Raw genomic sequence first — 16,287 nt, forward strand, 5'->3', positions numbered from 1 at the left:
AATTACAAACTTAGGGGTTTGTAAATGGTAATGATTGTTCTTTATTTATTTATTTATTTATTTATTTATTTTTGCTTTAAATCGTTTCTCCTTGGAAGATTTTCCCCATTTGCTACATTTCTAGGGAAAGAGTTGAAAAGTTGTCATTGCTCTAAGTGCTAAAGATGGCCATACACCCATAGATATATATCTTATATTCCTTCATAATGAAAATGAAAGAGATCAAATTGAATATTGCAAATCAAAGGTCCTCTATTTGATTGATGACCAGCTGTTGTGGAATGTTGTTGATTGCTTTGATGGATCAAATATCTGTGTGATAGTTTAGGACTACTGATAATTCAGACCATGTGATCATTTATTTTGTTCACATTTACAACTAATCAATCACATTTTCTATCAGTATTTTCAGATGATTTTAAAATGAAAAAAAAATTGTTTCTGAACTGGATAGATTTCCTTCTATGTCTACCCTTACAAAGAGCTAGAGGACATCTTCTCATTACTGACTAATGATTAAACAACCTAAAATAGGCTCTGCATACACATCAGATGATTAAACCTCTCAATTTTTTCAATATATTTAGTGTATTTCAGGTCTGCTGAATCCAGAAATGACATCAGTTTAATTGAATTGGCTCTAGTTCTTGTGATACAGGAATCGGAATAGACAATTTTACCAACTAAAATGTTAACACAGCATATTATCAATCTTTATTTACACTGATGTTTTGCATTTTATATATTAAATGTAGCATTATTTTCATTTGCCTTATTTTTATTCATTCATTTTATTTTATTTTATTACAGAAATATGAGTTCTGTAACGTTTTTTGAAGTTTTGAATTCTGTGTGTTTTTTTTTACAGAATATGAGTAAGAAGTTGTTTAAATGACACTAACGTATTTTGCTACAAGTGTGGTAAATATTCTCAGCAAAAACAGAGAAGAAACATTACATAATTTGTGTAACAAGCACATCTTGCATATTTTGGTATTAAACTGGGGGACCAAGATAAGTATTGGGCTCCCCATATGGTATGCAAAACTTGTGTAGTGTGTCTACGTCAGTGGAAAATGGAAAACTGAAAAGTTTGAAATTTGGTGTACTTATAGTATGGCGAGAGCTCAAAAATCCCCATAATGATTGTTATTTTTGTGCTGTGAATGTAAAAGGTTTCAATCGTTACAGGAAAAACAAGTGGGAGTACCCGGATTTGGAATCAGCAAGACGACCTGTGCCGCATGGTGCTGATGTTCCCATACCAGTGTTCAGTACACTCCCTGATATTCCTGTATCTGACATGGAGGATATACAGGGTTTGGAGTGTAATCCAGGAGTTAGCAGTGCAAGTGAATATTTAGGAAGTGTTTCATCAAACCAGCAGTTCTCCCAAGAAGAGCTCAATGATTAATTATGTGACCTAAGTCTGTCAAAACAAGCATCTGAACTTTTAGCATCCAGGCTAAAAGAAAAGTACTATATGAGAGGTGACCTTCCTACTATATTTCAGTGAAGATGGAGACTTTGTGTACTGTTGTAACATTCCTGGACTACTAGCCCATATGGGAGTAACAGAATACCGAGCAGAAGACCGGCAGCTTTTTATAGACAGTTCCACTCAAAGTTTGAAATGTTTTACTGCATGACTACTGCTATGCATCAATTCCAATTGGTCACTCAACAAAACCTAAGAATATGAAAATAGCAAAATGGTCCTACAAAAGCTTTGCTATCATGAACATCAATGGTCCATATGTGTTGATTTAAAAATGGTGAACTTCCTACTTGGACAGCAAAGTGGATACACAAAGTTCCCATGTTTCATCTGCTTGTGGGATAGTGGAGCAATGCTGGATCACTGGAAAAAAGTGACATGGCTTCCAAGGGAAAACATGAAAAAAGGTCCAGCGAACATCATTAACGAGCCAATGGTTGACAAAGAAAAATTCTCCCACCCCTACATATAAAGTTGGGGTTAATGAAGCAATTTGTTAGAGCTCTGAACAAGGACGGTGATTGCTTCAAATACATTTGTAGATTCTTCACTGGATTGAGTACTGAAAAATTAAAAGCAGGAACCTTTGATGGACCCCAGATTTGGAATGTGATAAATGATTCAAATTTCACAAATTACATGACTGATACTGAAGCTTCTGCCTGGCACAGTTATATCATGGTTGTCAAGAACTTCTTGGGTAACCATAAAGCACAAAATTATGAATAGGTACAAAAGCTCCTAAACTTTAAAAATTTGTGTGCTTCTATGAGCATAAAGGTACCATATTTCCATAACCATTTGCAAGGTATATCTAGTTTAATTTTTTCCTAATTTTCATGTTTCATTAGTTTTCTACGAGGGTATTATTGGGGTCATTGTTTCAAAAACTAGAGCCAATCTAGCAAAACCAATACCATATTTGAAATCTGTGCATCAAACATAACCTAAAATGACTTTAATCTGTTTGGCAAGAAAATGTTTGTTGACCAGTGTTATCATCCTAGACAAATGTGCTTGTCTCATGTAAAAATCTGACATGTATAATGTCCGTCCAATGTTTTTTATGAAACCATAATGAATGATGGATGGAAAATAACCACAAGGGAGAAGAGCACATCAGGGTGCCACTTGCTCACCCTCCTCTCTCCACCCATAAAATGGGTGCTGTATGTACAGAACTCATTTGTTCATCTGTCACTGGAAACTATCATGAAATATTGTTTCCAGCGATAAAAATTGTATGCGTGTACTCAACCTTATCTATGCAAAAACAACCAACGGTATCCAATCTATTACCAATTTTCTGACATTGCAGCAAATATATCTCATCTTAGGACTTACATACCTAAAGCAAACCTAAAAATGAAGTATAGGCAAGAGTTTTTTTTATTACTTTTGGAAAGAGTAGGAAAGGATAAGGACCAGTTTTCATTGCTGTATGTATCCCCACTAGGTAATTTTACCTTCTGTATTTATTTTGCTGACCATTTTCACTGAAAATGCAGATAAACCTTCCTGTGGGCACCTGTTCCTGTGACAGCTGTGTAAGTAGGAAGGATCCTCTTACCTTTTTAGAATGCTTATCATTGCCTGTTATGGATGATCTTAAGGACAGGAGGTGAAGAAAAGTCTCCCTAAAGGGGCATCTGTGGGCAAACACCAAGGGGGGGGGGTCTCAAACATGGGGGGAGCAGAACCACACTATGGCCTCACAGCTCATGTGAACTAGACCTTCCACGCACAGCCAGTAATGAGATCAAAAGCTGACATGTGAACCTTTACTTACCTTATGCAAAGCAAAACATTACCTTTAGCATCATGTCAAGTGTATGTATTATGATCACAATGTAATGAGCAGTAAACAACACATCAACGATTAACATTTTTATTTCATCAGTTGAAATGCGGATTATTTGACCAATGAATCCACAGTGACAATTTCCACATTGCGTTCTACTGGTTAGAACAGTCTGCTTTCTTTATATTTGGCACATTCTTGTTACTTCTTCTATTTGCTTATCTCATGGCTGACAAAGAAGCTCAGTTACCATCAACAAGTAACTTTCAGTAATAGTGGCAATTTCTTTTCCAGATGAGATTTACAGAGAGTTCTTATCTTCCTCCAGAAAGTTCAATATAAAATCTTTCATCTTCATCGTCTTCATTGCTAACACTGATACTTTGTAACAACTGCTGGGTTGTATAGTCCTTGCAATAGCAGTAGGTTCTGCTGGTGCACTATATACAATGCAGATGGAGAATTCTTGACAACAAAACAAAAAAATCCATTCGAAATTGGAAGAGTAATGCATATTCTAAAATTTCCTTACAAGATAAACTACACAGAAAAGTAAACAACTGGTAGTAGATAAATATTGTTTAGTGAATAAAATGTACCAGGCATTTTTATTTCACAACAAATCTTTGGGCCATTAAAAAAGGAGTTCCAGTACTGCATAAACACATTTACTTTAAATATATTCCTACCGTCTCTGTATGTTTCCCACTACAAATTGGAACGGTCTTTATATTGTATGATCTGTATCTAGGAAAGTAAAAACTTCTACCTGCATTTATTACCCTCTTTCTATAAAAGCTGTGAGAACACATCTGTTAACATAGATACAGGGCTACAGTTACTGCTGTGGTATAACTGAGGAGTTCCTAAAAAAAATCCTTGTCGCTATAGCCACATATGCCACACAGACCAGATTCAGGGCTAATTATATCAAGAATTAGGATCATTTTCTCTCTCTATTTACCCAGCCACTAGTAGACCCACATTTATGGCACCAGCTCCATTATATCAGCCTTGTAGCAATAAGTGATAAAACCTGGTTGCATACAAAGCATCTATGTAAATAAATCCTTCATATGGTGCTAATATTAACTGGATTAGTATATTACCCTTTCAGTTGTCTTCATTAGGGCCAGCTTCACATATAAGCATATCAACACACCTACCAGGGTACCATGCTGTTCAAAGGGTGTGGGTGAACTGAAATATGCTAGCAGCATAAAGCAGCTATCACATAAATGCATTACCCCAGACTTCACCAGTGTAAATGTGGCCTTCTGTTATTGTGAAACTTATTTTCAAGGGAATGTGCAGTGTTTACATATTTTAAATTATTGAAAAAGAGACTGAACACTCATTTTATTTGTAATTATATATGTGAGATGTGCAGACATTTGCATCTTCCCGCATTGCAGTACTACAGAACAGCAGCACTTTTCAAATGGAAATCTGTTGGTAGCTCCAAAGTTTTACAAAGGGAGAAGAGGAATTTTTTTTTTTTTTTGTGTGCACACTACAGGGTTTAGATGGTTCACATCCAGTGCTGGAAAGTGACTTGGTGGCTGTATGTTCCCTCTGCATTTGCATGCAGTTTTCCTTCCCACATCTCAATATTTAATTGGCAGTTAAGTAAGTTGCTTACCCCAAACTGGTCTTATGGCTAACCATGAACTAATCTACAGTTCTAATAGATGTATTATAATTATTTGATGAATAATCCCTGACCTGTGCCTACATGATGTAATTCCCCCTGCTGTAAGAATCAGAGAAGGAGCATTTCTCACTCCTGGTGGTCAGAGCAGGATGTGGCATTGATCAGGAAAAAACAGGGCTGGTCAATAGGTGCATGGTGGTAGTTAGGTAAACAATACAGGTGGAAAATAATATGATCTTTGACACTGGTCATGCACCAATCAACCAGTGTTTACCCACCCTGAGCAATAACAATAAGTGAAATGGTTATGGTCTCTGTAAAGCAGAGGAAAAGTTAGGAAATGCTCATTTGTTTCTGTCCACAATTATTAGCTTGAATCACCAAAGGTATTTTAAAAACCTCTTCATAGATTTTAGTCTAATTCATGCGTAGAAGCCCATATGTAAAGAAGATATTTAGCCAAAAAAGGTGTACTAGGTAATTACGCATGTATTCTAAACTCTAGGCTGATACGCATTTCTTTAAAATGATTACATGTGCAATTACAAGTAATACCAAAAAGACTGTCTTGATATCAGCTTTCTGTAATACCCTGCAAAGAATCAATAGCAGGAACTAGGACTGGCTGTATGCATGCCAACAGTAAACATGCTTTTAGGAGGAGATATCAGAGTCAGTGGGGGATTATCCCTATCATGGTGCTGCTGTACTGCCCAATCAACAGGCCAAAGTTGGTCTGGTGGTACGAGCAGAGTTGTCTTGAGAACTGTGGCTGAAGACAACTACAAATTTCTTGGAAGGTAAAACAATTACTGCAATTTAAGAGTGTATTTCACAGATTGCCCGGAGTTCAGCTTTAACTAAAATCAGGAAATCAATTCATCAAAATGTGTGTATACCTGTAATACAAAAAATAATAAACACTGGATGGAAAATTGCTGACCTCCTAATATGGGCTGTGCAAATTACATGGCTGCCATTATTTCAAAGATGGTTTACTAGCCAGTGCAAGTAAAACAGAGCAACATCACTTGTGTCAGGATATATCAGGATTAAATACTAGATATTCAATCCAAGCAATGTAAGAAAGCAAGTGATAGTAAGGAAGCCAACAATTTTCCTTTGAATTTGCGGAATATTGGATTTTTTCATTAAAAAAAAAGGAAACCATAATGTGTGTTTACTTCTATAAACTATTGAGCAGTATACAATTTTCTATATTACTGCAGAACCTTTTTCTCTGATGAATTACCCCACAGAAACATCTTGGTCATATGGTAGCGAAGACTGGTTTAAAATTGAAAAGGATAACACCCTGAGGTATCATGCTCGATGTGGCTACATCTAGTCCATCAAACTGTGGAATAACATAGTAGATACATTGCTTTCCATGTAAAAGGTATTACAAAATTGGAAAATATTTTTATGAAAATAAACAACAAACACAACAAACAATCTTCTGAAGGAATTTTCAAAGCAGAATTTCAGCTAAAACAGAATAGGAGTTGGAACCTTTGTAATGTTTTTTTTTACAGTTGCATATGCCTATAACAAGGGGAGGGATTTCCAGTAGAGTAAATCTCCCAAAAGTGGGCAAACTTTTGCTTTGACGTGTGTTGAACAGATGTTCCTACTGCCCATTCAGTGGCAGCTTTTGCCTCACTTTCAGCTGCCCACCTTGTTTAGTGCAGAGAATAGGATTTTCTTTTCTCCCTAGGTACTAACATTGTAAAGGCAGCAATGTAAAAACCTGAGGTAAGCCTTCCTCTTCCAACCACTTCCAAGTTGAAGTTCATTCAGATTCTGAATCTGAAGTTCAGTTTAAGAGGAATTATTTTTGAGGATCAGTAAATTTTTCAAACTAGTGACTGTAGCTAAACATGTAAAGCCACCACTTATATTGCAAATAATCCCATCAAGTCAGCAGTACATTATTACTATGTACAATACTGGGGGTTGCACTGTGTGTGTTTAAAACATCTGAACAGAAAAAAATTGGCCTGTTCCCAACACAAAAAACACATACCGGTAAGCGTGCAAGTTGGCCATTCGCTTACATGTACAGCTTATGGCTTAGAATGTCTTAATATAAGCCTCTGCTCGTAGGCCAATAGCACAAAGAAATGCTGACTAGTTTCATGTAACTACAAAAGGGCAAAATGGTTCATACAATCAAATGAAGCTTACATGTAAAGTTTATAATTCAACCAGAATTGGCAATATTGTAACAGCTATATTACATTCTGTAAACATAAGTATAACACTTGCAGGTCTGAAAAGGCAATATTTACAGTTTTTGGTTATATAATCTATTTTCGGCTTTCAATATATTTTTACTCTGAGGTGTTGAAATACCACAGATATCTAAATACCACAACATTGATACTTTGTATTTATAGAATGGTCTCAATAAGTGAAATCTCACTTTACAACAGCCCAGGGCAATGTTTGAACTTCAAAGCCCAGCATGCCCTGCCAGAAAAGACGTATACTAACCAAACTGCTTAGCTCTGCTATTAGGGCACAAGCATATAAGCAGATTTCATTTTGTTGTAGTGTTAAAAAAACAAAACAAAAAATGTAGGTACAATAAGGCAATAGGAGTTAAAGCAGCACTGATACACGTCCCCAACTGTAACTATATACATTAATGAGTGTATATAGAATAATCATCCCGTCAGTAGGGAGTGCCTACAGCTAAATGAGCTGCAAATTTTGATTTTTTTGTACATGTAAAAAAAGACAGAAGCCACTAGGATACAGTACTGCTGTAAAAAAAAAAAAAAAAAAAAAAAGGACAAAAGAAAACATCTATTTTGTGTTTTTAAAACACAGTAGTATACCTTTTCTTCCATAAACCATGTAAAAAGGCACTAAGGTTAGGAATGAGCAGTAACAAAATATTACGAAATGAAGAATGGACATGTTATCTTCAGTCTGGTCGAAATATTGGGTACTTTGGTAAGAATTCTATAAGTATAACCTGCAAAACAAAAACACGATATGAATCAAGTGAGAAAAAAAATAGTTCTGGAAACTCATACAAATGCTTTAAAAAAATTTTTTTTACTCTAAAGCTCCCCTCCTCCTTTTAAGCATATGAGCTGTAAATCAACCTATGGAGTTTTGTAAGCCAAATAAAGCTAAAGTGGTCACTGACATTAGATGACAGCCCTATAGCGAGCATTGAACCAAGTTAGCTCTATAATTTCAATCAATGAGTGTGTTTTAAGGTCTCCGCACCATTAAATATCACTATACTATACTCAAATAAGATGGACTGCTTGCAAAATTTGGATAATTTAAAAACTGCAATGTCAGCCCAGCAGATTTACTGAAGTTTACGCCAATATGCGTACATATCAATTTCTCTCTCTATTAACATGATACTCACATATTCCATCATATTGTTTGATTCACATTTCCTTCTGCTCAGTTTCCAGTGCAAGCCAAGCTAAGAAACAATTGTTACAATGTTAAAAAAAATATATTGGTAGTAGCCAGTTAAGCGACACTTTTCGAATAACTATTTACCTTGTGATATAATCTATTATTCTCCCAGTCCAAAAGTTTGTGAATTGATCTACTTGTCTAAAAATACAAGATAATGAAAGGTTATTAATACATATTGTAATACAGAAGAAGAAAACACTAATAATGGATGATCTGGTGGCTCAGTCGCTCAGGTGCCAGATTTCAATCTTAGCCAGGACACCATCTGCAAGAAGTTTTTGTTCTCTCATTGTCTGTGTGAGTTTCCTACCACATGCTGCACATTACCCCCAAATACATGTAGTTTGGATAATTGGCCTGGGACTATGTTAATGACAAAGGACTATTGTAGAGATAGAAGTGCTGCATAATATATCTGTTCTTTAGAAAATAAAAGCTGATAAATATTTTACAGTGAAATCATGACATTTCAAATCCTAATGTTAACTAAACATGTTTTCTAAAGAACGTCAAATATATTAACACATTTCTACATAGACTCTGTAATTCATAACATTAAAGCCTGTTAAACACTCCTGAATTTTCATTCAATGTCATAAAAACAATTAGATAAAGATACAAATATTCCAGCATGTACAAGACTTTAGGCTGAGACTACACGCGGACGTTTTTAAAAACGCATGTAAACATTCCTACTGGGTTCATATGTGGTTTTATGCACTTTTATTAGCGTTTTAAAGCTTGCCTTTAAAACGTTGGAAAATGACTATACCGCTTTTTTAGGAGGTTTATGTTTCAAGTGCTTAAAAACGTGGGAAAACGCCCCATTGAAATCAATGGAAGTGTTTACCCGCATTTTTCAGCATTCACCCAGCCTAATTTTTTTTTTTAAACATTGCAAGCAACATTATAGATAACGCTCATAAACCTGCCTCAAGGAAATAACTTGATGAAGATTAGCCCATTGGAATCCATGAGAATTTCAAACAAGGGCTTTTAAACCCTCAGGTTAAACGCTGGGGGAAATATCTGTGTAGACTAAGCCTTAAGCTGGGTACACACGTGCAATAATTGTCGTTGGAAAGGATCTTTCAGGATCCTTTCCAATGACTAGGACTTCACAATGCAGGACATCACTGAGTGATGTACATGCAGCACCGTTCTGCTCCATGCAGAGGGGAGGGGGAGAACAACAGAGCGGCAACCTGCTGCGCGCTCTCCCCCTTCACTTCAATTACGATCATTCATCGTCCATGGATCTGCCAGGACGGTCGTTCGGACGATGGGCGCTGTAGACAGGCCAGATTCTCGTCCGATGTCGGCCCGGAGCTGATTATTAGACGAGAACCATTGCAAGTGTGTACATAGCTTTGCTTATGTAATCTTGTTTTAAAGATGATTAGATGTACTAATTACCTGATAAGATAGCTGTTTATAACTTGAAAAAAGGGGAGAGCTCACAGCAAACATAAATCTCATATTAAAAGGGTAGTGCAAATGGTGACTACAAACAAAAGTTTTTTACCACAGCTTCTCATTGTAGAGATACTGTCTGACAAAGCAATATTGCTACAATATCCCTAATAGATTTTTCACCTTCCCTAAAAACTAGTATTGAGGATCGCACAGGTAATATGGGAAGAGGGTGCTGTTTTCCCCTTTGAAGTAAAACTATCAAACACTGCAGGTGCTCTCAAGGAGCAATTTCAGGCAACCAACAAAAGGGGTGGAGACATATTAATGCAATGCCTGGAAAACTTGAGTACTTGGCAAGAAGGAGGTGCATCATGTAGGCATAATAAAACATTTTCTATTTGACTGGTATAAGCTTTTACTACATGTAAAGGAAGAAGGAAACCAAAAGATTTTTGTTTAAATCAAAAATGACAAATGAAAGCATAGTAAATTATTATATCATTTCTAAAGTCATGAATTTTCAACGTAAATGCTGCTTTGACTAAGTTTCTCCGTAATTGCTCCAGACACCACTGTTGTGTCCAAACCACCATATTCGACAGAGCCAAGAAGTCAGAAAGCTCTTAGAAGTAGTTAACTCGGACAACAAAATGTACAGTTTAACCTCAATAACACAAACACCAACAAAAAAAGCATACAACATATACAAAAAAAACAAAACAAAAACAAAGCATTAACTACAAATGTGCACATTAGGTTTTTTTCATAAAACAAGTTATTGTAGTACTATATCACCCATTTTTCTTCATGCTATACAGAATGTAGTTACTAACCCTTTTATTCAGGCATATAACAGGCCACAAACTGAAGCCCAACGTACAACAGCAGCAGATACAGCCACAAAGCAGCCATTTCACATTGAGAGGGAGATTCTTTCTCAAACAGGTATTCACACGACCAATACTGATTTTAAACTCCTCTGGTGCAACCTGAAAACAAAGTAGATTTTAAAACACGACCAACACAGAAAAATTAAAAGAAATAATTTACTAAAAAACAAAAAAAAAATTCCACAACATTAAGAATTTGTAAAATGTTTAAAAGGCCCAGCCTAAAAGGTTAACTAAGGGTAGACCTGTGCTTTAGGATTGAGCGACCCCACACATGTCCTTGCAATCGATGTCCTAAAGAACCAGGGCCTGCACATTTCACAACTGGCAGCAGTAAGAAGTACTAATACATGACCCCCAACGACTCTCAATGGGGATGCCACTGGGAGAAAACTACATGTAACTTCTCCCCAGAAGAAGCAGTAAATACACCGCAACCTCAGGACCAGCGTGAACATAGCCCTGCTTACCTACTTAGCTTTATTGAAACAGGACACTAGCACGGTGTCCAACTGTGATCACTTTCCTGACCTAGCTATACTCTACTCGAAGAATCTCTTAAAAACACACTAACATAATGAGGCCCTTCAGAGTACCGAATATAATTTTAATTTTTTTTAACTGTGTAAAGGTTTGTAAAAAATTGCATGGACAATTCTGTGTCAGTCTAAGCAAGCTCTTCCAATCCACTGCTAGAATTAGTCTGACTTCACAAAAAAAAACGCTGCATGTTAAGTCCATGGACCTGTGCACCGACACAAGGTGTGCTCTGCAGTAACAGTCATTTATCAGAAAAATGGCTACAAAATATCAGCTGGACAGATCTCAGATTACATGCATGTAATAGCACTCATTGCAACAAGTTAGAACTCTATATAATACAAAGAAAAATAAACTTCTTAATAGTCTACTTTACGTGTTTAAACAATTCCTTTCTCACTCTTTTCCTTAAAAATAGATAAGACAGTTAATTTGTGTTGTTCTTCATGACAATGTAAAGACTTTTTTTCCTTCAGGCATTTTCTTTCAAACACTAAAAAGGGTCATAATATTTTACGACAGGATGCAATGAAGGAAACAAACTCAAAAAAACGCAAAGCCCGGCAGGCAAGACCTGTTCAAAAGTCAAACAAAACCACAACCGCTCTATCAATCACCTTTCATCTCCACTAACAATACAAGAGAAATTTTATGACTTGCACCACTGAACTGTAGGCTTATCTCACTATAGAAAGTGTTTTGCCGAGTGCAGTTTGCAGCAAGCTATGGTCTCTTCCCTCAAGGTTCATTTATTCACTCGTAGTCATCTAGATCATGTTGGGGCAGTTGAACCATAAATTTTTAAGCAGCCAAATTAATTTGTTGCTGCAAATAAGAAATACTATTGCATACTGTAAAATGGAAGTAAAGATGATAAAATATTTATTTGGGGGGGGGACCAGTAAAAGTAAACATCTGTAATGCTTGTGCATTTTCGGGAAAATATACATTTATTTCAACAGTACTGTTAGAAACCACCCCTTTATGTTTTCAACCAGTATTCTGGAACATTCTTACCTTGCCCATCAAAATAGAAGGGAATTCTGTATCAAACTTGTTGCTTAAACCAAACCTGAATGAAGAAAAAAAATACACAATAAGTTTAAATGGAACATTAAAAACAAACTATTTACCTTCATGAACTCAAAAACAATACTCAAAAACAATGTTGATAAATTTGATTGGTTATGGGAGAGATACTGATTATTCTCAGTTATAGGTTGAAGGAAGTATCATCTATCCTTGGTATCTTAGGTCACCAGCTCCTAATTGCCTGCCCTTGCCCCTCCCCCCTTCTTTTCCAAAGTTGTATTCAAATATTTCTGCTACTGGACACATTTAACATTGCTATATACAAAAGATTGTAAGATTTTATCCCTTATTCTCTTCTTTACTGTGTCATGTTTAACAGAGATTTCAAATACCAGATTTCAGTAGTTCCTGCTTATGGACATGGACATATAACCTGTTACAAGGCAGCGATTTCCTATTTTTATAAACTACACAGTTTTACTTTTCTTCTTTCTTGATTCTCTTTCCTTTCTAATTTCTCTTCCAATATGTTTGTACATGTTTCATGAAGAAAAATTTTAATAAAAATTCAGTTTAAAAAACAAAAAAATATTTACCAATATACTATCTTTACAAGAAAAAAGTTTTATAAACTCCCCCAAAAGTTATGTATGAATATATTAGTCTGAATGACCCAGTGAATGTTTATAATACCCAATGTGAAAGTTGTTTTCCAAAGGTAAATTTACCTACCGCCCTAGGAACATTCAGTCGTAAAGCATACCTAAACAACCCAAAAAAAAAAAAAAAGGGTTCAGCTCTGCCCCCTAATTCTCGACCGCCTAGGCGATCGAGAATGGGAATGCAAGGTCCCCCAGGATACCTACGTCAGGCATCCTGGGAGGCTCCGGGTGCTCCTTATGCACATGCCCGAGCATCTCAGGCATTCGCTGAAGGAGCCTTTTCGCACTAACTGAAAAATTTTCTGATCCCAAGCATGCGCAGTGAGATCAGCAAATATTTTTTTCATCCTACGTCACCCGATCTCACGCCTGGGTTGGGGTGATGTAGGATGAAGAACCAGGAAGAGGATAAGATGGCGGGAAGGATGTCGAGATGACGAGGGACCTGATGCAAGAAACCCCTGGATGGATCGGATGCCTTTAATGCCCTGCGGGATTAAAGGTATTTTATTTTTGCCAGTTTTCAGTTTAGTTTGTTATCTGTGTTCGGGCCAGCGCTTCGCCATCTTTTTCTCTTCTTCCGGGTTCTTGTTCATACACCACCCAGGCGTGGTGTCAAAAGCAGAAGGAGGATTAAAACAAGTAGGATAAATCTAATGACTGTAAACATTTGTGCATTTACAACCTATTTCCGGTTGGTCATAAATACCTAATTTGTAGGTAATCTTTTTTGAAATTACACGTGTGATGTTTATACACAATTACATCCAACCATGATTTCAAACACTTTTTGTCGGGCAAAACCGATTAGAAGAGCAATGTACTGTAGACATGTGTGCAGTGTCATGGACTGAGAAATTCATGATTGCAAGGCAAAACAGTTAACATGTATAAGGTCAACTTAACTTTACAGGTACATTGTGGTGCAGTCACCTAGGCTGAACTTCAAACATGTCTGCTGTTGATCATCTTCTTAACATTATGAATGATGGGAACAGTAGTTTACACAAAACGAGGAGATTGTTTTGCTACCTGTTAAGCTTGATCTCATCTTTATCTATGCTTGCCCCTCCCCAAGTACAGTCTATAAATCATATAGCAATCAGAAAAACTCTAAGCATTTATTGACTCTAACAATCTCCTAGCTGATTTCTTTGGAAAGTCCTGGGGTCAGAAGAAGGGAGATGTAGGGAGTCCTCGGATCTGTTAGCAGTGACAAGACAATTCTCTTCTGTAGCCTAAACGCTTGCTTCTTAAGGCCACTGCCCCCACAGTTAAAGCGTGCCTAAACTCAGAAATTTCACTTGACATAAAAGGCCTAGGCAATCGAGAAACCACATCACACATCCCAAAAGGCTGTTGGGTGCTTTTTGTGAAGAAGCCTTTTCGTGAAAAGGGAAAAAAATTGCCAATCTCAAGCATGTGCAGTGAGATTCGCAAGTTTTTTTTCCAAATTATGTCACCCGATCTTGCGCCTGCATCGGGTGACATAGAAAGAACCCAACTGAAGAGCCGAAGATGGTGGTGCCCCGGCTCAGGGACAGATACTGGGACAACGCATAACCCAATGGAAGATGCCTCCGGACCGATTGACTGCTCTGCGGGATTGAAGGTAAATGTATTTTTTTGTTTTGGGCACTTTTGAGTTTAGTTCCTCATAACTAAAGGTGGTTCTCATAACCTCATCACACGCACGGCTCCAAGACTTCTCTAGAGCTCCCCCGACTCTCTGGAATGGTCTTCCTCATCCTATTCGGCTTGCTCCTACTTTCTGCTCATTTAAAAGATCACACAAAACCCATTTTTTAACTTGCCTACTCATTTTCTTCTGTTTCCTTAAGTGTTATAATTCCCCTCCATTCCCTATCCCCCCTCTTTTGGAGCAGGGTTCTCTCCTCCTGTATTCGTCTGTCATTTGCAACCCCTATTTAATGTACAGCGCTGCGTAATATGTTGGCAATATATAAATCCTGTTTATTAATAATATGACATTAGAAGATTTATCACAACTTTCTGATAGGAAGTGAAATGTTTCCAATAATACAGACTGTAAAAAAAACCTGGGGTGGTTTTAACCCTCTGTTACTAAACAATGAGCAAGTTTTGTCAATAGATACACATCAAGCTTCTTATACAAGCAGCAATTATTGTGTCCTGGCGAGGTGACGGGTCTCTTTACATGCTGCAGAGTGCACAGAGAGCTGAGGTCAGACATGGGGGCAGTGCGGTCACCCTGGTTACAGCACCGGGCACATATAGCGGTAGGTGTGTGATGGGGGGGGGGGGGGGGGGGGGGGGGGGGCAGTGATGGCAAACATTTCCTCAGTAATATATGAACCTGATATAGGAGATGCAATGTCTCACTGGTGTGCCAGCAATAAACACCAGGCAGAGGAGCCCCCCCCCCATACTTTATTTAACACTCCACATAACTTCTGGGGTACAGTAGGAAAAGGTATAGGGGGTTATTAGACACAGGGCAGTCTCACAGTTCAGGCCGGGAGTGAAGCACAAGTTCATCTCCAGGCCAGCACAATGTTTACACACAAACCGAGGCCTGCTCATCCCCGCTGACAGGAACTCCCCTCGCCTCTTACACGGTAATATGGCCGGCTCCCCTCACCACCACCGGGTCTGGCGCGTATCGGAGTAAGTGTTCCCCGGCCACCACTCGACCTGAGCCTGTTTCCCGCTCCTCTCCGTCATCATCTTCCTCCTCATCCAACTCATATATGGTATCAAAGTCCGCCATGTTTGGTAAAAAGACGCTCATGACGTCACCGCAGGACGGAGCCGGGATTGCGGCGGCCTCACGTGACTCTGTGTGGGCGGGGCTTGTGAAGCTCCGTAAGCGGAGGGCGGGAAATGTGGCTCTGGCAGCGCTATGTTCAGTCAGGCAGAGCTGTGTAAAATTAGATGTAAACAAATGTGAAGAATAAATCAATATTCATTTATGATCATAGAAAAAACTATTTTAACCTAAAGCAAATCGGCTTGGGTTTGTGTTTTGTATTGTATATGTTTTACAAAACCGTGAGGGAAAATCTCTATTAGGCTTAGTCTACACATACGTTTTCCCCAGAGTTTAACCTGAGGCCTTAAAAGCCCGTGTTTGAAATTCCCATGCATTCCAATAGGCTAATCTACACCAGGTTATTTCCTTGAGGCACGTTAATGAGCGTTATCTATATTGTTGCTTGCAACAGTTAAATAATTGAAACATGAAGTTAAAGGTGGAAAACACAGGTAAACACTTCCATTGATTTCAATGGAGTGTTTTCCCGTGTTTTCCTACACTTATAAGCACTTGAAACATAAAGGTAGTAAAAACGCAGGCTAGA

At 37.6% G+C, this 16,287-nt stretch overlaps 1 protein-coding gene across 2 annotated transcripts; it reads right to left on the bottom strand.

Annotated features, from left to right (window-relative positions):
- Positions 1 to 3,372: 3,372 nt before the first annotated feature.
- On the bottom strand, positions 3,373 to 15,745 carry LOC140342985 (cysteine-rich hydrophobic domain-containing protein 2-like). 2 transcript variants are annotated; one of them, XM_072429398.1, is made up of 6 exons: positions 15,544 to 15,745; positions 12,270 to 12,324; positions 10,656 to 10,811; positions 8,488 to 8,544; positions 8,348 to 8,407; positions 3,373 to 7,936 (listed from the first exon to the last, which is right to left on the bottom strand). In XM_072429398.1, exons 1-6 carry the CDS (start codon positions 15,717 to 15,719, stop codon positions 7,886 to 7,888), a joined length of 555 nt encoding a protein of 184 aa, XP_072285499.1. In that variant the 5' UTR covers positions 15,720 to 15,745; the 3' UTR covers positions 3,373 to 7,885. The 2 variants fall into 2 exon arrangements, with proteins under 2 accessions (XP_072285499.1, XP_072285497.1); XM_072429396.1 differs by lacking the exon at positions 3,373 to 7,936 and having other exon boundaries at positions 7,943 to 8,407.
- Between the last annotated feature and the right edge of the window lie 542 nt (positions 15,746 to 16,287).

Source organism: Pyxicephalus adspersus, chromosome Z (genome assembly GCF_032062135.1).
Source record: "Pyxicephalus adspersus chromosome Z, UCB_Pads_2.0, whole genome shotgun sequence".
Taxonomy (NCBI): Eukaryota; Metazoa; Chordata; class Amphibia; order Anura; family Pyxicephalidae; genus Pyxicephalus; species Pyxicephalus adspersus.